This window comes from Leopardus geoffroyi, chromosome C1, assembly GCF_018350155.1.
Source record: "Leopardus geoffroyi isolate Oge1 chromosome C1, O.geoffroyi_Oge1_pat1.0, whole genome shotgun sequence".
Taxonomy (NCBI): Eukaryota; Metazoa; Chordata; class Mammalia; order Carnivora; family Felidae; genus Leopardus; species Leopardus geoffroyi.
In genome coordinates this window covers 189,994,872-190,019,508 of record NC_059328.1, presented here as the reverse complement: position 1 = coordinate 190,019,508, position 24,637 = coordinate 189,994,872, and the positions used below count along the sequence as shown (strand labels likewise).

General features: G+C 40.3%; 1 protein-coding gene across 5 annotated transcripts; it reads right to left on the bottom strand.

The window, feature by feature from the left end:
* Positions 1 to 1,935: 1,935 nt before the first annotated feature.
* On the bottom strand, positions 1,936 to 23,604 carry CTLA4 (cytotoxic T-lymphocyte associated protein 4). 5 transcript variants are annotated; one of them, XM_045480894.1, is made up of 9 exons: positions 23,392 to 23,604; positions 19,604 to 19,667; positions 16,993 to 17,113; positions 12,113 to 12,202; positions 7,939 to 8,072; positions 7,043 to 7,097; positions 4,987 to 5,334; positions 4,434 to 4,543; positions 1,936 to 3,137 (listed from the first exon to the last, which is right to left on the bottom strand). In XM_045480894.1, the coding sequence occupies exons 2-9, from the start codon at positions 19,613 to 19,615 to the stop codon at positions 3,033 to 3,035; spliced, it is 975 nt and encodes a 324-aa protein (XP_045336850.1). In that variant the 5' UTR covers positions 19,616 to 19,667; positions 23,392 to 23,604; the 3' UTR covers positions 1,936 to 3,032. The 5 variants fall into 5 exon arrangements, with proteins under 5 accessions (XP_045336850.1, XP_045336851.1, XP_045336853.1 ...); XM_045480895.1 differs by having other exon boundaries at positions 19,504 to 19,667; positions 23,392 to 23,450; XM_045480897.1 differs by lacking the exon at positions 7,043 to 7,097 and having other exon boundaries at positions 19,504 to 19,667; positions 23,392 to 23,450.
* Positions 23,605 to 24,637: the final 1,033 nt, after the last annotated feature.

Genomic DNA, 24,637 nt, shown 5'->3' with positions numbered 1-24,637 from the left:
GCTCCAGCATATTCCCTTTGTCATCCACATTCCTACCTGGGAGCAGTGGTTCAAGGGAAAAGCGTTATGGTCCCCAGCCTTCCTCTCCATAGTGAACCAAGCCCTATTGAGATGAGTGGGGTCTTTGGGCTTCCCCAGGACCCTGATGCCAGAGTTGGAAATAGTGATGACGTTTGACATGCCATGAAAAAGTTGGTCCTCTGATTTGGGGGCAATGAATCTCTCTGATTATTGCAGGTAAAGGATCTATCCTCAGAAAAAAAAACGGGGATCAGAAGAGGGCTTCATTTGATGCCCAAAAACCTCTATATTTTCTATCTCCCCTTCCAGTGGAAGCCCACGTCCCAGTCTTTCTTGCCCTTTTCCTCTGCCTCAAAAGAAACTTTTTTGAGTTAAGGAAGATTTTTTTTTTTAAGTTAATACTGAATAGAGAGGGCGATGTTTAACTCAATAGCTAATGGCAGAATTTCAGGTATTAAGCTTATATAAAGTAGTCCATGGTCTAATGTTGTCTGAAAGATACCTGAGAGGTCCTTCATCTAAGGCCCTTTGTCATTTAAATTTGCCATCAAAGATGGAAAAGAATTTTCTCTCTAAAGACATTTAAAGAAGTAGAAATAGTATCACTCTCTCCACTGGGGCTTCTAAATTGTGTGTTTCTCCATGGCTTCCAATCGAAGCCTAAGAGGGCAAGAAGTACAGTCTTTGACCCAGTAGGAGCTCTTTCTAGGTAATTGTGACTACATATGTTGAAAGACAAATTCATTTTTATTTTTAAAATCTTTGTGAAATTCTCATATGTGCTGTCCCATTTGTTTGTTAGCACCTGCTGAAAAAAGGGAGAGAGAGAGCGCGCGCTATGGGTAGCAAGAGGGTGAGGGGGCTGCCTGCACAGTGATTGTCAAAATTTGATGAGTATAAGAAGCACTGGGGAGCTTGCTGGGAGAGCACACTCCTGGTCCTATCACCCAAAGCTTCTGATTCAATGCATCTGAGGTTAAGCACTTGAATTAACATTTTTACTAAGTGACCCAGTTGATTCAGTTACAGGTGGTCCCTGGCCACACTGACAATCATTTCACAAGACAATAACAGGATATAGAGGTCAAGAATAAGAAACCTTGAGAGGAAACCAAGCAGACTGAGGCCACATATTGGTTAACCAAGAATCACAGAGTGCTCAGTGGGTCAGGCCCCCGTCTGCCAGCTGATAGCAAAACACGGGACCACAGGTATGTTTTCCCCACATTTGTGAAATAGTCCATTTGGAAGCCACAAGAAAAAGCTCCATTTACTTTGGAAGCAGATCAAAATGGCTGCAAGGAACACAATAGACAACAGAGGAGTTGCCATGGCAACCGTAGGAGCCACGCTGAGGAAGTCGTGCGTGGGCAAGAAAGGGGAGATGGAGAACTTATGCTAAAGAGAATGCTGTGTGACTTATAAACGCTGCTGTATCTGCACTAACCCCTTTGTATCTCAAATAGTTGTAAAGAAGCCAAAAGGACAGAGGAGGAGTTCCTTCCAAAAATGGCTTGTAGATAATGGCTGATGGACAGCTGACTCATGAAGCATTATTTGCCTTTTTATCAATTTGTTCCCAATATTCCTAATAATGGAGACTTCACTGACAGCTGAATGGATCAATTAAAAACAAACTCAAACAGGGCATCTGGGTGGCTCAGTTTGTTGAGCGTCTGACTTCGGCTCTGGTCATGATCTCACAGTTCGTGAGTTCCAGCCCCACGTCGAGCTCTGTGCTGACAGCTCAGAGCCTGGAGCCTGCTTCAGATTCTATGTCTCCCTCTCTCTCTGCCCCTCCCATGCTCATGCTTGCGCGCGCTCGCTCTCTCTCTCTCTCTCTCTCTCAAAAATAAAATCATTAAAAAAACCCTGAAGCACAATATTCAAATATAAGGAAGATAAAGACAACTCTGGAAAATGACCACCACAGATTTTTATTTAATTAAAAATATTATACATGTTGTTGCATTTTCATGGAAAATAATGAGTTAAAAAACACCAACAGTGTTAGTTTTTAGAAACTTTCATCACCCCGTTCTGCCACCTGCTGCTTTTTTCTGTCCATGGCATGAACCATGTGTTAGGAATTGGGGCCCTTGTGAAACTAGAGCTTCCTTGAAGTTCATACCTACAAGACCCCTGGAGTGAGCCATTTTCTTGAGGTTGGTGTTCTATTGAGTTACATCAGATACACCAGTCTGGACTCCCTTGCAAACCTTTGAAAGGAGCTAACATAAAAGCCCAAAGCCCATGTCAACACCAATTCAGCTCAACGTGTCTATAAGAATCAGTTATGACCTCAGCCAGTTTCCAAGCCAGTTACCAAGTGACTTTGTATTCTACCTGGTGTATTAGTGTCCTGAGCCCCTCCATAAAACTTCCCCTGAACCCATGGTGGGAAGACACTGCCATATAGTGTTTATATTAAAACCATCAGCAAATACACAAAAGCACATGTGGCCCCCATGCACAATACTATCAAATAAAAAAAAATACATATTGGTACAATACAACCTTTGGAATCACTGGCTAAAATATAGCCATGTGAGTATTTTTAAAGTCTTCATGTAATTCCACATTTAAGAAAAATAACAGCATAAAACTTTAACTTGAAAACATTACTTCAGCTATAAACTTCTCATGTGTAAATACAAAGCGTGTACAATATCGTCCTCTCCCTAACTCTCTTCCTTTGTATTCTTTGGACAGCACCACCCCCTAACCCATATCCTTCACCTACAACATAAGACTGCATCCCTATATTGCTCCCGAGTGATGCTTTTACTAAAATTGGATCTGATGTGACAGAAACATCCTGGCTCTGTTTTCCTGCACCTTTGCTTCAAATTGTAGTACACTTCATCTGGATTTTGCATCCAGCTTTATATTAAAGAGAGATGAATCCCCCCCAAAATACACAAATAAGCAACATAGCTGGATAGCAAAAAGTTAGAATTGCCTCAGCTCTTAGAAATTAGACAATGTTCTTCCTTCTTCATAACGGTGTGTCAATTGATGGGAATGAAATAAGGCTGAAATTGCTTTTCACATTCTGGCTCTGTTGGGGGCATTTTCACATAGACCCCTGTAGTAAGAGGGCTTCTTTTCTTTAGCTGCCAAATGCAAAAAAGAAACAGTAATTATTATTGAGAAATACAGAAGCCATTTCTAGACATAATAGGACTCACCAAATACTGAGTCCCTACCCTGTTGAAAAATGAATGTTCACCACATACAGAATTATAAGCCCCAGAAGATTTTCTTGATTCAGCTATTACAACTCACTTTAGGTAAATAACTCTGTGCTATTGATGTAAAATGGCAATCATTTTCCCTGACTGCAAGAGAGGAGTAAGAGACTTTGAGAAAGCTTTAAAAAGGACACCCAAAATGCCTATGGTGATCGACCACATCTTATCTGTGAGGGGAGGAGCTTGATAAGATAATAAACTTCAGTTACTCTGTTCAAGAGCTGTATTTCTCGTATCCACTCCTCATATACTCTTGATAACTTTTTGCCCACATTAGTGCCCATTTTTTATCACCTCCGTAAATTGAGATTCTGTGTCCATGTGGCAGTTTCTAGAAAATGAGGTAAGAAGAATCTACAGCAATTGAACAGGTTGAGTAGAGGATCTTGGAATCCAGTGAGGGGTAAGGGGAGGGAGAGAAGGAGAGGGAGGGGAAGACAGGAAGCCAGGGAGAGAAAGAGAAGCAGGGAAGAAGTTTGTGTTGACAAAAGCAAGCCATAGACAGAGGTAGATGAAAGGAACCACCAAAAAGAAATCCCGATAGGAGGCCTGATTCCATATTTCCATCTCTTCCACCAACACTGCAATAAATAAAACCTTGTATTCTCATTCACTGGGCTAGAGGGGAGGGCAAGACTCTCCATTTGAGCAGACTGGATAACAGGGAGCCCTGGACAGGTATTGGGTGGACAGCTACAGCTTGGACAAGGAAGGCACAAGCAGGGTGGCACCAAGGGATGGCTTCCAGGTGAAGCGGAGTGACATGAAGGGGAGACTAAAATCCATCCAGTGGTCTTCTATAGCAGCATTTTGTCCAACTTAATCTTACATTTCAGGGTTTTTAAGTACAATTGTCTTGAAGATAAAGTGCAAAACAGCTGCCCCGTGTTGTTCAAATGGTTACTCAAACTGAAACCCTGTTCAGAAGCACACAAACATTCAATGTCAAACACACTCATCTAAAATGTTAGTCATCCTGAAACCTCAAAGGCCAATGCCAAGGGTTCTAGCGTGTTCTTTACCACTGCCCTTCCTTTACCACTGTTCTGCATTTATTGCTTCATCTCCAGAAAACCGAACTCAACAGCATCATTCGGTCAGTTGCTATCGCTGGAGGCATCCCCACCAGAAGTGTTGTGTTGTCAGCATTGCACTCACCATTTTGCTCAAAGAAACAGCTGTGATAAGGAAGCTGTAAAAAAACAATCCTGAACTGACTGCTGCGAGGATCCAGAGGAGGAAGTCAGAATCTGGGCAAGGTTCAGGATCTGCAACAGAAGACAAAGCACAGCTTCCTTGAGACTCTCTTTAAACTTAAGGGCCCTACTCCCCCCCCCCCCCCCATTAGTGAAAAAAAGAGCTTCCAGACCTTGGTGTCCACCCCTAAGTAAGTCTGACTGCTGGGGGCCACTTCTACAGGAATGTCCTATCAAAGGCCCAAAGTCAAATTTCACCGTGCTTATCACTCCAGAGTAAGTGCCCCAACCTCCAGTAGAAGAAAACACTATCCCCACCCCATTTTAGTTTTAGTCAGAACGCTGTTTGGGTCACCACCCATTAACCAGACTCCCATGCAGTATGCCAAAGAACTCTTAAAGAGAATTTCCATAATCCTAAAAATGAACCACCTGAAGTTGAGGAACAAAACTGTTTTCATGCAAAGAAGACAGCGATGCAAAAGGTGTAAGCTTAGTGATAAGGTTTTGCTCACCGATGACATAAATCTGGGTTCCATTGCCCATGCCTGCATAGTAGGGTGGTGGGTACATGAGCTCCACCTTGCAGATGTAGAGTCCCGTGTCCATGGCCCTCAACCCTTGGATGGTGAGGTTCACTTTGTTTCCGCTGGAGATGCCAGTGCAGGTGGAATCATCTAGGAAGGCCAACTCATTCTCCACTGTGTATGTCGCAGCACAGACTTCAGTCATCTGGCTGCCAGTCTGCCTCAGCACAGTCACTCGGACTTCGGCGGCATTGCCTGAAGACCCGTATTCACACACGAAGCTGGCGACACCTCGGCTGCTGGCCAGCACCACTGCAGGCTGGGCCACATGCATCCCTAACAAGGGAAAATTAGAGGGAACTCAGTGAACTCCTGCTCACCCGCGACCAGGCTCGGGCCAAATCTCTCGCTGAGGGAAGTGGATCTTTGATGGACACTCTCCAGCTTCACCTTCCAGTCCTTCCCTCCCTTCAGCCAATACTCTTCATCCCTTCCCTTCTCTCCCCATCCATCCCCTCCATCACTCAGCTGACTTCCAGCCCATCTCCATGAAGGTGTTTCCTTACAGAACAGAGTTTCTTGAAGGCAGTTGGTTGTAGCAGGAAGAACGTTGATGTGACAAACTGAAGGCCAGGCCCTACCATGAAATATACTTGATTTGGGGTGAGTCATGCCTTCCCTGTAGCCTTCATTTTCCTTCACATGTACTAAGAGAGGATTAGGTCAGATGAGAACAGAGTGCCTTCCACCTCTGATATTCTATGGTTATCACAGAACTACAGGAACTTTAATGAGCAGTAGGGGAAATTTTGGAGGTTGACGTACAGAATTTCACCTTACCTCTCAATGCATACGTCACAAACCTCTGCCTATATTTACCTGGCCAGAGAGGCTGAGCCCCAGGTCACTGCACCGGACGTCACCTTTCCTAGCATTATTATCAGAAGGAGGGACGCTGCTAGATGAAGGAAGCCACAGAGCAGAGGGCACCGGGTCGTTTCCTCTCTAGGTTGAGGCAACCCTGCTATTAACTTCTGTGGGCTTCCCCTGCCGCCACCACCACCTCTTCCGCCACTCTCTCCTCCACTTGAACACTCTCGTGCTCCTTTGTTCTTTCTCCCTCTGGCTTCTACAGGATAAAGGAAGCCAGCTCTCCATTCAAAAAGGCTTGCATCATCTAAAAAAACTTTAGCTTCATGTCAAACTACCTTCCTGCAACTAACTCAGCCCCTCTCCAGTCGATCATACAAGTGACACTCAACACTTGGATGAACCATGCCACTAATTAATTCTGCTCAAACACTTTGATGCCTTGCATACCATTGACTGCAAAAACAAATGAAATAAGTGGCATTTATGTCCTCTATGATCTAATCCCAACCTATCACTCCAGTCTGAGTTTCCAGGACACCTCTTCCTATGTATAAGTGACTCTATAGAAATCGCTCTATCACTAGTCCTTTCTCCCAAGTACCTGAACTGGACAACGTCTGTCCTCACAAGAGAGAACAACATGGTAGCATCCCTTGCCAGAATTAATCCAGCAGCCCTGGCTGGCTAGATAACAGTCTTCTTCCCCAACCCTCATCTCAGTCTATCAGAGCAGCCCCTGAACATCCTCTGAGCATCTTTTGCACTGTTATAAATCCGTCACAGTATTTAATCAAGTTCTATCCCGTATTAAAGTTTTTTTGCGCACTAATTTGCAGCTTCCGCCTTTGGCTTATAACTCCTAGGAGCGGCCATTATAATCTGCCCATATGAGCACCCAATAATCTTTGTTGTATTGATGCTAAGCCTAAAGACCAAGTTTCCTGCCCGCCCCCCAACCCCCAGGCAAATTCCCAATTATCACCAGTAAATCTGGTCACACTCGATTTTTCAGTGGGAGAATCTCAGTAACAGGTGGAGATAAGTTTTCTACAAAGTAAAGGTAATTACTTCTAAGAGTATTTAATCTTTACATGTTCAAAACATGTAGAATAAGAAAATGTATATAAATATTTCTTATAATATTGTTGGTAATAATTTAATTATGGAATACCTCTGAGCATCCAAGATATATCGTACAAACCACATGGTTTCTTAACTGATATGGTCTAGAGAGAGATAAGGTTGAAATTCAGTGAGAATGCTCATCATTTTATATGTAGCAAACCTAGAATCAACCTGTAAAGAGCTTTATTTCATCTGAAAACTGGGGAATCTGCATCTGAAATCCACAGATAGGTCAGGTGGCAATTAAGTATCTTAGGCTAAACAGACTGATGGTGTTCTTTCTTCTCTTCTTCCTTTTATTTCTTTCTTTCTCTTTGTGTGTGTGTGTGTGTGTGTGTGTGTATGTTATGGTTTCAAACTGCTTTCATTTTTTAAATAATTAGCTAACTAGTTTATAGAATTGACTGAAGACCTTAAGACTTTGAATTGAGTAAAGAAGGCTTAAATTTTAAATAAGTCGATTCATTTATAAAAGTGAATTCGAGAATCTTAAAATCTCAAATTGGGTAGGAAAGAAACTTGATATGTTTTGCTTAAATCAATGTTTTTGAAAAAGGAAAATCTTGAGCTCACCCTGATTCCAAGCTCAAATATATTAAGGACTGTGGAGATCTTTCCTCTTAACTCACTTAACTTTACAGTAATTTCTTCCAATCACACAGAAGTGTATGAAATTGCTTGTCTCCCAAACCAACTCAGATGTATCTATTAAGCTCCTAGTCAGTGCCTGGGACTCTGCTATGAGCTGTATCTCTGCTCCTTTGCGGCTGCCAGCTGTCCCCTTTGCTGTCTTGGAATACAGAGTTATCCAAGCCAGGAGTTTGGAGTTTTACCTTTAGCTTCTGGCTTTGTTATAAATCACTGCCCTTGACTGCTGAAAGAAATGAAACCCAGGTGGGAGAAACACCTCCTCCACCTTCATGCTCCAAAAGCCTCACTCACCTTTGGAGAAGACGGGGATAAAGAGAAGAGAAAACAGAGCAGTGCAGGGCCAGGTCCTAGAAGCCAGGTCCAGCTGAGCCCCATGCCTCCGGAATCCAAAGCAAGCCATGGCTTTATGGGAGCAGTGTTCAGGTCTTCAGGAAGCAGAGTGAAACCTTTCAGGATCCTGAAGCTTTGAAATGTGTTTGAACCCACACAGAATCAAGGACTTTATATAGTTGGCTTTGATCCCAGGTATGTACTATACATGTGCACACACAAGAGGCACCTGAATAGAAAGCCTTTTTGTTTTGGTTTTACGAGAAAGGAAGTCGTGGGTTTAGCTGTTACGTCGAAAAGATAACCTCAAACACTCAAAGTAAAACTGAACAAAACAAGCCAATCCATGGATGGAAAATGCACTCAATTTGAAACTGAAGCTTCTTGCTCACTTTGAGGATAAGTGGAGACTTGGAGAATTTCCTGGAGTGCAGGAGTCTCCCTAAGTCCCAATTATGTCCAATTATCTAGGCATCTTTTACCACCCAATTCACTTCATTCACATCTCCAAAACTATGAAGCTGCTGGTTCTGAGCCCTTGACCCAATGACAGCAGTAGTCTGTAGACATTATTAATAAAAGCTCTGTATTCACCATCTCTGGCAAGTTTACAAATAAGAGTTTATTTCTCCAAGCTCCATTGAGCATTTTGTTGAGAGAAAATACCAAAATCACAAGAAATGAATGATTTTGCTTCTGGTTTGCAAATTAGGAAAGAATTCGGGTACTCTTGAAAGCCTTAACAAAGACAAAATAGAGTTGGAGACATTCCAGCAAACATCAGCCAAAATGATCCAAGAGATTCTTCCATAAGAAGATGGACATTTTTTTTCTAAAGAGAATTTTTCAAGTATAAAATCCAAGAACTAAGGTTAAATATGACTGAAGTTCCTAAATGTATGAAAGCTGTAAACAGTTCAAGTGTTCATCCCTATGAGAGAACACTAAACATTGGGGCCACCTACCTTAAAACTGATGAGTTTTCATATACTTCAATAACAAAAGAGACATTTATTGAAAACCTATGCCAGTTATATGGTATGTGCACTTAGATTGAATGGGGACCAGACAAATCACAATTAATGCCTTAAGGGACTTCTAGGAGATTGACATGCAAACAGACAGTTACAGCATGAATATGTTTGCCTATTCCAGCCCTTCACGGTTTCCCATTGTCCATACAGCTCAGCACAGCAGAGGAGGCTTTATAGAATATGGACCTAATGCCTCTCTTGTGAGCCTGTCTTCCAGCATTCCCACACGTGACCCCTTCTTCCATTTGTCCTTTCTCCAAAACACCTCTTTTGGGTCTCATCAACTTTATGCGGTTCCAATGCCTATTTTCTCCCAATATCTAATCTTCCTTCGCATCATCCAGGAGTTAACCAACATGACAGCCTCTCCTGAGGCCTTTTTCTGTACTCCCCTACCACCTTATATAAGCCTTCCAACCCAGCTGAGATGCCAACAGGCAAGAGCAACCTAATGGGCTTTTACTAGGGGCCAGATCCCAGATAGGTCACTGAAGATACAAAAGTGAAAATTGTATGTTCCTGCCCTTGAGAGGAGACACAGCAGAAGGAGTGGGAGATAGTTACACCCATGATCATGACAGAATAGAGAAATGCTGGAATTGAAGTATCTTGCACAGCCATAGAGGAGCAGAAGCCGTTGGTTCAGCCTGTGGAAGTCAGAAAGGGCTTCTCAGGGAAAGTAAAACCTGAGCTTATTATTGAGGACAAGAGCAAGGGCTGGGTATTGAAACAAAAAGAACAATATGTGCCAAGATTGGAAAGGGCGTAAAGCACTCATTATGGCCAGAGGACAAGACAAGTATGGGAACCCACAGTAGGTGGAAGCTGATGCTCTTAGCACTGAGGGCGAATGCACCAAAAAGGAGCAAATTGGCATGGCTGAGTTCACATTTTAGGGGAATTCCCACTTGCACGGGAGAAAGGATGGGGAGGATAAGTTCAAGAAGAAGTAAGATGTAACCAGGAAAACCAAGAAGGAGGCTATTGCGATACCCCAGGCAACCAGGAATTGACAAACTTCTTCTGTAAAAAGACTGACAGTAAATATATTAGGCTTTGCAAGTCATATGGTCCCTGTTGCCACTACTCAACTCCACTGTTATAGGGTGAAAATAGCCACAGAAAATACATAAATGAAAGGGCATGGCTATGTTCCAATAAAACATTATTCACAATATCAATTACACCCTAATTTAAAAAAAAATAGAACATTATTTACAAAAACAGGTGGAGGCTGGATTTGGCCTGCAGACCATGGTTTGCCGATTCCTGGTGTAAAGTAAGGCAGTGACAGCAGTGGTGACAGGTTCCTAAGAGGACTATTCCAAAGGCAGTGAATGCGTAGAGAACACCAAATTTATGGCTTAAGAGGCACTGTCATACTGTGACAGTTCAAATGTTTGTCAATTTTATCTCATTCAAGTCTCAAAACAAGGCAGGGATCATAGGTTTTCTCAATTTATAAAAGACAAAACCAAGGCACTGAGACTTGAATTTATCCAATCCCCCATACTCAGTGGTAGAGCCAGGATCTGAAGTGGGAAATGCTGTTAATCACTGCACTAAAGAAAAGGTTCTAATGTCCAAGAGAACTAGATTTGAATCCTAGTATGAAGGCTTGCTAGCTGTTGATCTGGGGCTCAGAGCCCAATGTCTTCCAGAAAATAGTGACTACAACTCAAGGTTGTTGTAAGGATTAAATGAGATAATGCATATAGCATGTATAAAAGAACTACTATGGTATCTGGACATTCAAGAAAGCTCATTGAGAAAACAGAGGTACAATTTCCGGGAATAGGGAACATAAGCAGATCAGGAAATGAAGATGATGAGTTCCATTTGGGTACCTTGAGTTTATCTACAGAATGTAAGGGGGAAAGACTCCAAAACGATTGCTAATATGGTCTGGAGCACAGGAGAATGATCTGAGTTAAGACATTAGTTTAGGCAACCATGAAGCCACTGATGAAAATTTCACAGGCAAGTTTTCAGGTGAACGCTCTATAAACATTTGTTAAATGAATAGATAAAGGAGTGAAAACAGTTTAATATAAGAAGACTTGAAGGTTGTTATAGGAACTTTCAAAGAAGCTTACCAGGTTCCCTAATTATACTTTCATGAAACTATTTCTGCAATAGCAAGAAAATTCGATTGTTTTGAAAAACACTAGATAAAAAGAATGTTGGTGAAAAAGATATATTCTTTTCCCATGTATCATCCCATAGATTATTTGATAATTACAAAGGGGAAAAGATAATGGATAAATCTAGCAGATACTGCTTTAACCAAGTGATCAAACTAAAGATCACCCATGATGATACATTTTGACATCATGTGACTCCAGATATAACGCACTGAGAAGAACACGACACATCTGTAGTAGTATTGCCAAAATGGGTTAAATCGAATCTAATCGTGAAAAAACAATTAGGCAAATCCATATTGGGATCATTCTGCAAAACAACTGGCCTTCAAAATGGGCCTTTGCTTCTTCAAAAATGTCAATATCGTGAAAGATTTTAAGAAGAAAAAACCTTGAAAATTGTTCTAGCTTAAAGGAGACTAAGGAGACATGATGATAAAATCCAATGTGTGATCCTTGATTTAAAAATAATAACTACATAGCACGTTATAGAGACACTTGGGGAAATTTGAATTTAGACTATATTTGACAATAGGATTGTATTAATGTTAAATTTGCTGAGTGTGATCATTTAACTGGGGTTTTGTAGGGAAACATTGTTTTTATATGATGTTTGCTTAAGCAAGCAGGGATAAAGTCTCAGGATGTCAGTAAATAACCCTCAAATGGCTCAACAAAAATACGGGTGTATGTTTGTGTTAGCCCAGAGAGAAAAAGAATAAAACAACAGAGACAAAATATTAACAATTGGTGAAGCTAAGTGAAGAGTATATCTGTGTGTTCATGATACATTCTTAAAAATTCTTTGCAAGATTGATGTTTTTCAAAATAAAAAGCTTAACGCAAAAATTATAGGACCACTATTACTATGGAAGGCACTATACCACAGATAAGCAGACTGAAATTTAGAGAAAGGAAGTGACTTGCCCAAGGTTATTCTCCACCCCCCTTCCTTACATCCATTTTCCACCTGGGAGGCAGACCCACAGGGACAACTGGGTTCCCTGGCAGATTGGCTTCTGGGAGGGACCAGCAGATGGGAAGCACCTAAAGAAGATCCAAAGGAAGGAGGGCAGAGATCAGGATATTTCTTCTCTCTCCCAGATTCAGGACCTTATCTCTGGCAGTAACAGTAGCTCTGCACAGCTACAGCTTTTGTTGAGTACCGCCTGCCCCTTCTATGAGCCAATTCTCACTATTTCTTTCCCCGGTCCTTTCAGTATTGGGAGTGGACCACCTTCCAGGGTTGCTAGCATCTGTGTGCATTAACATCTTCTATTCCTGACCCTCCTAATACCTCTTAAAATAGTCCTTTTGCTGAATCTCTCATTTGAACCACCTGTTTGCTGTAGAGTCCCTGGTTGCTTTAGTCCCACAGCTGATAAGCAGCAAAAACTGGATTTAAATTCTGGTCTCATTCCCATCCAGTACTTACTTTTTCCCTATTATCTCATGTACAATAATAACATATTTATTACAGTCAATTCTGTGCAATTCTTCTATCTCACCTATATCAAATTCTATTTCCATGGCACTCACACATTCACCCTAGCATCTAACTAGGGCCTCCTTTGTACATAATAGGTGATAGAGAATTTCTGCATTTCAATTTAGGTCTCAACCCATTTTATGTTTCTGGCATCTCATTTCCAGCTCTGGGAAAAGGGCTAGTAAGTAAGGATTCAATCAGGGGACTGACAGATACTAACAAGCCCAGCACAGTGGTGAAGAGTATGACTGGAGTTCAAATCCTAACTCTACTGCATGATGTGTGATCTTAGGTACAGTTTTTGAACTTCTTTGATCCTGAGCTTCCTCATCTGTAAAATAAATATAGCCAATTATGGTAGCTATCGTATAGGGTTATTGTGATGATTCAGTGAGACTATGCCAATAAAATGTTGAAAACTCTGCCTAGACTATAGTATGTGCTCAGTAAATGTTAGCTTATAGGTTAAATACGGAGAAAACTATGGGTTACAAACTTCAGCTTTATATAAACCCTTTCATTATCATCTCTGATGAATGAGTGGTACATCAGACTTAAACCAGGGACTGACTATTCTAATACTCACATACTTACTAAATTTCTGCTATCGGTGTTCCCATCAGTATCTGAAACCAAATAGCTTATTATAACTCACATTAGACATAACCTAAGGATATTGTAAGCTCTCAGTTATTCAGTGGTTGAATACTCAAATGTCTGGGGGTACTACATCCTTGGATATTTTCATTTCAGGGTAGAAAGGGGAAAGTCGGTTTTGTTATTTACTTTTACCACTCCAACAACAACAACAAAAAAGGTTGGTGGTAGAGGAAATGAAAATAATTGGCTAAAATTAGGGCTCGGGGATTCACTGTGATTTCATTTCCTCACTATCTTCCTGTATCCTACTAGTTTGAGTAAACCCCAGACTGGTTTTGTAGTACTCTTAGTGGTTACTGGATTTGAAAGATCTCTCAAGATTTGCATAATTTCAAGTGATGCCTACAGTGGGTGTCTTCAGAATTCCAGATGAGATATAGTTTGAGTAGGGTAACTGCATTATTTTACTTAATTATAAAACTCCTCTGAATTTATAAAGCTGATTCTGAGATTAATTGGGCTTTTCAGTTTTATTAAGCTTTTTTTTTTTTCCCTAACCCTCCTCCTATTATCCTTTCCCCAACTAGCTTACCCCAAAACCAACCTTTTGTTGAAAGATGTGCACCTGGCATTGACTGCGGTACATACTGCAAAACATCCTTTGCTTGATGGTTTCAGATGTAATGGGAGGAATGAAAAGTCTAATATTTGCATAGCCTGCAGTTTCAGGACATCCCATTACGTTGAGCCTATTATCATGCCTAATTAAGGTTATATACTCTGTTTTTGTGCTAATTAGCTCATCACAGTACAACTCCTTTCAAAATTGACTTCAAAGGAAAAAGAAAATCATCTACTCAAGTGATTGCTAAAGAAGGACCTATCAATCATCTCACTTCGAAAGAGAGCTAAGAGAAAGGAAACGATATGCAAAGTGACTGGAAAGAAATTTTAGCTTCATTACCATTAAAGGGTGAAAATATGGGCTGGGCAAGAACTCACTTAAATAAATGTGGTAGATTAATTTTCAGTCCCTAGGGAGCTGTAATCTACATCATAAAGTCAGGTAAAAATGGATGTTTCTGAGCTGTGGACCTTCTGACAGCCCCTTTGTGGGGAAATAGAATAGATTACTGCTGTCCTTTCAGTCTACATTGTCACCTTGCTGAGGGTAAAGTGAAAAGGGTTGTCAGGGAAGCAAAGTTTTATTTGCTGATCTTAATGACAAAATGAAATGCTGAAACCACTTCAGTTGAAGGTTAATCCTATCTGTCAGAGCTTCACTTACGTAGAGATGAAAACAAATATTTTTGAATGAATAAATGACAAAGTCATTTGTAGGAAGAATCTATGTTCCAATTGCCTAAGCTCCTTACTTTATATGATTAAATCTTTTTGAATATCTTATCTCCATTTATATATAATGGTCTCTTATTATATTTCTTATTTAGCCATTATCATCTCTGATTTTCCCTCAATCTCCTTAACTTCTCACACCTAAAAATAAGATTAAATTTGGATTGGGTTTTAGTCTTAATCCTTCACCCCTGTTGCAACATAGCCAACCATGAATAATTTGGGTGAGGGACTTTATCAAAAGCCAGGAATAGACATTTTCAAAATAGGTAACCTCTTTATTTTACGGATCAGAGAACTGATGTTGAAAGTTAATTGACTTGCCCAATATCACACATTTAGGGTTTATCCCTGTGCATGTAGATCTTATTGCTTTATCATCAAGAAGAAATAAAAAGAAAAAATAAAAAGGGAAGGGTAAATAGTCTTGTATTCGACCTATGATGCACCCCAGCTCACCCCACCTGAATGATAAGCTCAGAGTACACCCGATTCCCATTTGGAGCAAGCTGAGATAGCCCAGGATTATTTCCATTTTACAAAAGCAGAAATGTCACAAGTCACTAATGTTTTCTTGTCCTAGTGCAAGCTCAGAGTGTGACTGAAAATTGTCTTTAATGCTGAATAACCACCCAACCTCAAAGAGTTACAAGCTCTCTCTAAAGAGTAACATTGGAAGTACCAAACATTTGATGGAATCCATTTCTCTAATGATATTGGTGGCCTGTATAATCTGAGCTTCAAGAACTTATTTCAGTTTCTTGGTTACAGAGGCAATCACTGTTTTCACATTTTGAGCTGTGTTATTTCTAGCCCTGCTGCCATCGTAGCATTTGAATGATTTCAGGCAATGACCTCCTTCACACCTCCAGTTCATAGGAAACTTTTATGTTCACACCTTAAGCATAGAAAAGGAGTGTCTTTGCTCCTTTGCAGCGTGAGCATTAGCAGCTCTGATGGTGGAGAAATGTGTATTACATAATAAGGAGCACAGTGTATTTGCACAGCCTATTACAGGCATTGAATCCTAGAAGAAACGTTAGTTTTGCTCTCCCATTTTACAGAGGACGAAAGAAAGACCCGGGGAGGTGAAGTGATCTACCCCAAATTACATGCATAGCCTATTGGTGGCAGAACCACAATGAGGCCCCAAAGTCCTTAACTTAAAGCCTCTTCTCACTATGCCTTCACTATCATCCACCATCTTCCCAAGACCTCTTAAACTAACATGACTTCTGGTTTTAATTTCCTGCAAGTTTACAACTTGAAGCCCAGCCCCAACAAACTTCCTCATAGGTTTTAGGTACTGACAAACACAAATCAGCAAGTCAGATTTTGAGTAAAAATTGAAAATTATGGTCTTACGGCAATACCAAAAACAACAGACAAAAGATGGAAAAAACCCAAGTGACCATCAACTAACAAATGGATAAAGAAAATGTGCTACATCCACTCAATAGAATATTATACAGCCATAAAAAGAAATGAAGTACTGATGCATGCTTGAATACGGATAAACCTTGAAAACATCATGCTGTGTGAAAGAAGCCAGACACAAAAGGCCACATATTGTATGGTCCATTTATATGAAATACCCAGAATAGGCAAGTCCTTAGAGACAGAAAGCAGACCATTGACTGCCAGGTATTGTGGGGAGGGGGGAATGGAAAGTGGCTATTTGATGGTACAGGATTTCTTTTGGGGGTGATGAAAACATTCTTGAATTAGGTAGTGGTGATGGTTGCACAACATAATGAATGTATTAAATACCCCCGAATTATATACTTTTAAATGTTTAAAATGGTAATTTTATGTGTCCTTTACCACACATATATACATATACAATATGGTTATGATGATGGATTCAATTGGCATTAACCATCTTAGAAAGCACACCACTGGTCTTACGATATGTGTTGACCATACGTTTTGCTCTTCTCTGAATGTAATCTGGACAAAATCTATAGCCAAGTTGACTACACTCCAAGTGTAAAAAGAATGAACTGGTAAATGCATCATTGACTGGCTGAGGCAAGGGAGAAACGTTCTTGTTTTTCCTCATCATCTACAATTCTGACCACACACCACACTGAATCATAACCAGCAAGAATCTGAGATATGGATCATTTGGCTTTGCCTTTCCCTGGGCACAGTTTTCTAACAGGTTACTCAGTTGTGGAATAACTAAATGAGATGGAGAGAGGCCATGTAGGAAATTTTGGCTCAGTGAACTATATGATTCAAGCATGTTTTAGGAGAATATAATTTGAGAGCAGCTGGTTGCATTTAGCAGCTTTCCTTAGCAGGCCCCATACCATGGATTATGCTCTAAGAGGAAAATCTCTGTCCCAGAGCTTCATCCATGAGCAGGAAACTGAATAATTGCACTTACATGAGCACATCAGGGCCTGCTGAAGGCAGTAAGAGTAATGCATTGAAATGAAAACCCAGGGTCTGCAGTCTTTGTCTGGCACATACATAGACCCCAGCTTCCATGCCCATCTAAGAGAATCCTGTTACAGAAATGACACTGACTTTAAAATCCTGAGGAATCCATTGCTTATCGTTTTTGTTATTTCTCAACATTATTTGAGTTTATTCTGATTACATACAGTTCTTACCCTACATGCAAACTTTGCAGTTCTGGTCATTTGTGTTATCTGGTTAAAAAATACTGACAAGTAGAATATACCACAAACATTTGTTTCCTGTCCTCCCAAAACATAAGCAGGTCAAGAAACATCAGTCAACTGTATCCCCTGCATTTTACCTTTTGGATAAGATAGACAATGTGTACTGAAGAACATATGAGGTTGTTAGAAATTTTTAATTCATGATGCTACAAGAAAGTTAAAGGAAGTTATGATTTTTCAAAATTAAATCTTTGCTACTGGAATTTATTACCCTGATTTGTAAGACAAATTCAGGAACCAAGTTTGTGGTGATAAATATATTGAGCAAATGTAATTTTTTTTCTTATCACTTGGAACCACTGTTCGTATTTGAGAAAACAAATTACTTGCAAATCCTCTGACTCTGTCTAGATATGCAGGCCTTCTTTTAATTAGCATCATAAACTGTCTATGTAAGTCAATGGCCTTTGTAAATCTGAATATATTCAAGGACTTCAATATCTCCTATATCAAAAAAATAAACTGGAAGGGAAATCCACAAGATTTTTTAATTTAAGAGAATGGAAGTAAAGAGGAAAATGAGAAGAAAGAATAAGAGAAATGAGAAGCAAATGGAGCAGAGAAAAAAAAGACAAAGCAGAAACTTTAAATGAAGGATAATTTGCATATATTCAAAGAAATATCAATTCCGACCCATCTGACAGAATTAATCAACCATAAGAGAACATTGGTTTTGATTGTGGGTGGAACTTTCATAAAATTCCAAAAACCTCTTGAAATCACAAAGCCCCTAAAAAGATGCTCTGCTAGATGTTTTTATACAAAGAATGTGCAGATAATGTCATTCTAGTACTAAATTTAGCAAATAAAATGATTGTGATTGATAAGACTCATAGAACCGGTTTTAAAAGTCTTTAACTCAAATTACTGCAGCATAAATGTTTTTTTTTTTAAGTCACCAACTTAAAAGTCAGGAAACTCTTACTTAGATTTAGCCATATTTCTATGACACTGGTTAGACAATAATTTTTTTATAGACTTCTAGCAGTTTGGGATGTCACCTAGATTCACTGCCTCAAGCCCTGTGTTGTTCCGGTACCCGGATTTCAATTTGAAGCTTTAAAGATTGAAAACTAATTAGTAAAATCTACAAATTGTTTTCTATAAGATATTTTCAATAAATTCTGAAACAATTGACCTTTACCACTGTGTTTTCCAGCAAACATTTAGCCCAGCTAAAACATATCAGGGGAAGATATGATTTTCTCACACTCTCTAATTCTGATTTATTGTTTCAGGGTTGGTTGTAGCAAATAAGGAGTAAAATGCATAAAATGGTGACATGGGATTTAAGAGTTTTGAATTATAGATGTGGTTCTAATGCTACCTAAATGGAAATCACTTTAATTATATAATCTCACTAGTTTAATTTTCTCATCTGTGAAAATGAGGAGGCTCAATTAGAAAGAAACTCTAACTTTCAGCCCTAAATAATTTTTAATTAAAAGCATATTTTCCCTTCATGATATGTAAATGGAAAAAGCAGGTTAGAAAACTGTATTTAGAATATGATTCATTTTGTAAAAATAAAGTGAAAATACATGCAGAATTATATACAGCAACATGCTACCAGTGATTATAGAATTTTTATTCTCTCATCTTACCTCTATTTTCCATCTTTCTGAATGTATATGTATTATTTGTGACTAGAAAAATAAGATATTACAAGCCATATAAATTAAAGTCTTTATTGTTTATAGAACACTAAGCATATACCCATTCATCAGAACTTGAACATTCCTATTTTGGGGGAAAAAATTGAAAGGAGATTCATGCAGAGATTTGAAATACAAGATGAGTTTATACAAGAACTCTGGTTTCTGAAATATCAACCAAAGAAGCAATTTCACCAGCACAACGTATTGTAGCATCAGCTTCTCTACTTTTGTGACCGCATTGGCATCACAATACTCTGAAAGCACTTCTTGTGTTAATTTTCCTAGAACATTGTGAAAAACATCGTATACGTTCAGAAACACACTCCTTTTCCCAAATGTAAGTAATGTGTTGGATATGGTTAATTGGACATGCGAATAAATGGATTGTGTGACCAGTATAGGAGAAAGACATTAGTGCGGTAAATTTTAGAAGAGGAAGTAGTCTAAGTTATCCAGGCCCTAATATACTGAGATCTTGAATATGGGAATCAGAACTTTAAGGTCCATCTCTTGCCCTCTGATTGTTTGTGAAAAAGAGAAAGTGATCCTCACAGGCAGGTGGTTAGGCCTGGCTTCATATCATCTGCAGACTTTGCACTCTCTAAGTGTATGTCCTTGGTTTCCAACTTGACAGAAATCATTCAAGACATACCATGCAGGTCATTCAAACAGATCACTCTCAGTTGAACATGGACTTCAGGTGTCATGGGGAAAATCTGTCAGAATCAGATATTCAGTAATATAAATTAGACACGATACTTAGCATACAAAGACAGAAAATTCAAGAACTAACCCTAAGCATTTTTAAAATTATCTGGCCAATTCCTCTATGTCAGAATTCCTACTTAAAAGTATCTTTTGATGTGCTATGGGAGTCCAGTTGAAGGCTCCTAACCATGCCAGCCTCTTCCCTGGCAGAAGGAAGCAAGAGAAAGAGAAGTTCTTCTTGGGGCCCTACATTCAAGGCGATGCTCCACTATGTCACAAAGAGAATTCCAAGGAAATGTAAGGCTGACTGGCTTCCCACAACTCATTATAGTTAAAAAGCAAAACAAAACAAAAACTTTCAGTGATAAAAGGTTCAATCGCTTTATCTAAAATTGTAAACTCAAATGACTGCAGCCCTTCAAATATGTCGTCTTGGAAGGTTATATTTTTCCAGTGATACTGTCATTGTTCAGAAAATCCCTGGGATGCCACTTTTGGAATTATTCTCATTTTTATGGAGGGGAAAAAACGCAGTGTCTTGTTACTGTATGGTCATATCTTGGTGTTTTAACCACCAACATCCCTCAGATAATGAGGAAATTGTTGTCGGTGGGAGGGAATGTCAAATTATTATTCATATAATAAGTGTTACCTTTGAAGATGTTGGAAGGATTGTGCTATATACAGGCCTTCAAATACCGAGAACATTTTCAGTAATGGTGGCAGCACTGGAACAGGGATGAACATCTTAGATTCGAGTGGGAGTCATGACCCTACTCCATGGCCACAAAAAGCAAGTGTAACATGGGGAGGAAGGCTGATTCTCTCATGAGCCATCACTACTGCAGAACTGCAGCTGAACTTCAGGCCCCTGGGGGACTAGATGGTGAGTTATGCCAAACCTTCACAGGGCACAATTTAAGTAACAGCACTGGAGCCCACAGAAAAGAGATTGTACACAGTGAGTAGAGCACAAAAAGTAGGACTCCAGGCAGATAGTAGCCTGATACTTCTTTATTCAGAAAGCCTGTCCACATACTGATGAGCCCCAGGCCCCAAGATACAAAGATGGAGATCAGGTCAGGGTTTCTGGCCCCAGGGGAAGGGCAAGACAGAGCAAGACACTCAAAAGTCTCAAAGCAGAAACTCAGTCCTCTGAGATGCAGACAAAGGGACTTAGAGGAAATCTAAGCCTTACCTGAGTATGGCAGGAGCCCAGTGGCCATTTTCCAAAGTGACAGTCCCATGGTCAGAACTTCATTGGATCTAAGTCTTGGATAGTGACTAATGCAAGCCTCATTCAGTGAAGGACTGAGAATTTTAAAACCCTTAAAACTTCAGTTAGGAAAAACAGGGCCTGCAGGTGAGGTAAGACATTTGGGAACACAGATGAAGAAAACTGATCAATATAGAGATATGAGACATAAATAGGGCTGACTGGATACCCAAGATCACTTTCTGAAGAGGCTATCACTCATAAATTCTGAAACATTATTTTAGAATATCTATCACTTTATTGGCAAACCTAACAAGAAAACTTCCATGCTTCCTTTTCTTCTGGGTTTAGTGTCCTTAGAAGAGTGCTATTGTGCTCCATGGATTGATGGGATTTTCTAGTCACTACTTTTTTTAAATTAAACTATCCAAGTTTAGTTGGGTTGAAACCAGACCGTGGTTTTCAAAGAGCAGACAAATTGAGACCAGACTATATTCTAAACTCCCCCACATTCTGGTTTCATTATGTTCTTGAAACCCAGACCAATTTTATGAAAAGAATTGACAAAAGTGGGCTTGATTCTTAGCAAACCTGACCCAGTTAGAACCTGACGTTGGACTAAAATCGGCTTTAATTTGGGGGTGCAGTGCTAACCGTAGAAGTGAAACTGAATATGTGCAAATGCGTAAGAACTGAAGAGGAGGAAAAAATTATTAAGTGATAAATTTATTAACCCAAATCTCCTTGCAATCAGTGGACAATAACTGGTAAGAAAATATTTCCAGATCTAAAAGCCCAGCAATTACCCTAAGATCATAATTCTAAAATAACTTTTCTGATTAAGTTCAAACTTTCCAAGAACATTCACCTTTTATCCGAAACCGAACCATGAGAAATTTCAAACTAAAAGTCATTGTAAACTGCTCGCATGAGAATTGTGTTTTCATGATGGAACTATTGAGTAATCATTGTCATTTACTAACTATACAATATTAAGGCAAGAGCCAAAAAGTCACTGGGGCCAGAAAAGAGAGAAGGGGAGAAAAGGAAAGAGAAGAGAGAAGGGGTATGGGGATTAAGGAATGAAACAACGAAAGAAGAAAGGGAGGAAGGAAGGAGGGAAGCCAGAGTGGACAAGGGTTGTTAAGACCATGGTTTCTCAGGGGCGCCTGGGTGGCGCAGTCGGTTAAGCGTCCGGCTTCAGCCAGGTCACGATCTCGCGGTCCGTGAGTTCGAGCCCCGCGTCGGGCTCTGGGCTGATGGCTCAGAGCCTGGAGCCTGTTTCCGATTCTGTGTCTCCCTCTCTCTCTGCCCCTCCCCCGTTCATGCTCTGTCTCTCTCTGTCCCAAAAATAAATAAACGTTGAAAAAAAAAAAAATTAAAAAAAAAAAAAAAAAAAAAAAAAAGACCATGGTTTCTCAGAGAAAGTCAGTTCTGACCAAACCCCTTGGAAGCAGAATACTGTTAATCTTAGTCCAACTGCTTCTCAGAAATATCATTTTTCTTGGTGCAGCATCTGCCATCTGGCCCAATCCTCAGGAGCTCTATCTTCAGGGAATCACAAAGTAGTTGAGCTAATATTGATACGCAGCTCCTGCTGTTATTATCTCTGTAAGCCAAAGTTTCTCAACTTCAGAACTATTGACATTTTTTACCAAAATGGGATTAAGCATGCAAAGGTCTTATTAGGAGAAGTATCTATGGAAGAAAATGGGGAGGGAGATGGGGAAAGCTGGAAGAACCATCAGATATTTATGCAAAGCTGGCCCTTAAGGGAAGGAGAGTGGGAGGGAAGGTTGGGTGGAAGCATGCTAGACCCCTATACAGTCTAGGAGAGGTTTGGCAAGAGTGTCAGTGGTCCTTGAGCCAAGGTGAACCATCTGGAACAGGCTTGCTTTAGAATTTTTGCCACTCAGAGTTATTGGCTAGGAGCAGCCCATGGGAGGCAATACCTCAGTATAAACAGGGCTATGGATGTCAGAGTGCCCCAGCTTGGGTCTTTGGTCCATTACCCTCCTTACAGGAGGGGATTTGTGAGGTTTATTTTCATAATCCACCCTTTGTGCCACATGGATCCACTTTTCCACTTAGATTCGGGCAGCTTCTCTTCCACTTTTCCTATGAGCCTTTCTTCCTGAGGGAAAACTCAAAAGAGGGAAGTTAATGGATGAACAACAACCCTCATCATTGCAATTGACCTCAAGACCATAACGAGTCTTCCTCCTCTCCCTCCCCCAGTCTTCATTCTAAATTCCTTCCCCACATTCTTAGCTATCACTTCAGTAGACGTGGGTGAGTTACCTCCTGATGTGACCCAAACCTTCATTTCTGATTATCTGAGCCCTTGAAAATCATATCCTTCACAGTTCTGGGTAGCTACACATGTTTGTTCATAGTTAAAATAGGTCAAGAGTACCAGGAAACATCCAAGTAGATCATCTGTGTGCCACATGTAATCCTCCCTGTCCCATTGTGTAGAAGCAGCCTTATCTCCTCCTGTGATCATTGTCAATTACCTCTACCAGTGTGGTGAAACTTCTTTTTGCCTGCTGATCCTGGGACAGAGGACTCTGAGGCATCCTCATGGCAGCCATAATCTGTAGTTCTTGGGGAGTCTTTCTGTGTCTTCTAGCAAGAAAGTGTTCCTTATCAGTAGCAGAGACCGAAAGCACAAAATCTTCTAATGGGTCAATGGGAGTGGTGGTAAATGGGCTCACTTCCTCTTCCACCCCTTCATTCTTTGACTCATGTTCCCTTTCTACTGGGTACACAGCACCAAATAGGAGTCTCTGATTTAGTAAATGCATTGCATACTAAAGGAAGTCACTCCATCCTCCCAGAGTGTTTTTTCCAAGCTGGCACTTCTGTTGCTTTCAAAGGACATTACCGCAGTCTATGAGACTGACAGCATCTGGGTACGATATGTGATACAACCAATGGACCTGAGTACATTCCAACACCTCCTTCGATGTGAAGTGGATCCCCTGGTCACATGATATTCAGAATGAATACTCTGCATGTAGATCAGGCATGCTAGAAGTCCCTGGATAGTAGTGTTGATAGGAAGCTTTACAGGCAGATAAAGCAAGTCTTCCTAAGAACAGGTATCTGTTCTGTGAGAAGGAACCACTGGCCTGTCTGGGATGGAAAAGTTTCAATGTGGTCAACTTGCCCCCAAGTAGCCAGTTGGTCTTCTAAAGGAATAGTGCCATATGGGAGGCATGGTGTTGCTAATAATTTGGACATTCATAGATAGCATTAGCTATCTGCACTGGTAAGAAGTCCATACTACTGGACGAATATGTTGCCTCCATTTCTTCCACCAATGATGAAGGCTGGCTAATGTCAACTGCCCAAATAATTGTATCCTCTTAGTTGTTCAGTGCCTCTTCTTCCATGGTGAATGCTTTCTGATGGGCATTAATGTATGAAACAAAAGTTTTGTGCTTTGTGCCCACTTCCAAATGTTTAGCCTCAAGACTCTACCCCAGACTTCCTTTTCTCCAATCTCCCAATCCTTTTTTTCTAAGTCCTTTATCAGATGTCCAGGCCATCGGCCACCTCCCAGGATCCATATTCTCACTTCAGGCCACTTTACTTTCCACAAGATGAAGGAAAGCGTTCAGATCAGTCCACTGGAAAGATTCTTTCCCCCCACTGTCTTCCAGGGTCATACTAAATGAAGCTATAAAGCAGCCACTGTCAACATTCAGCTTGCACGCAAGTACAGGCAGAGCCACCCATAAGCAACTCATTTGGCAA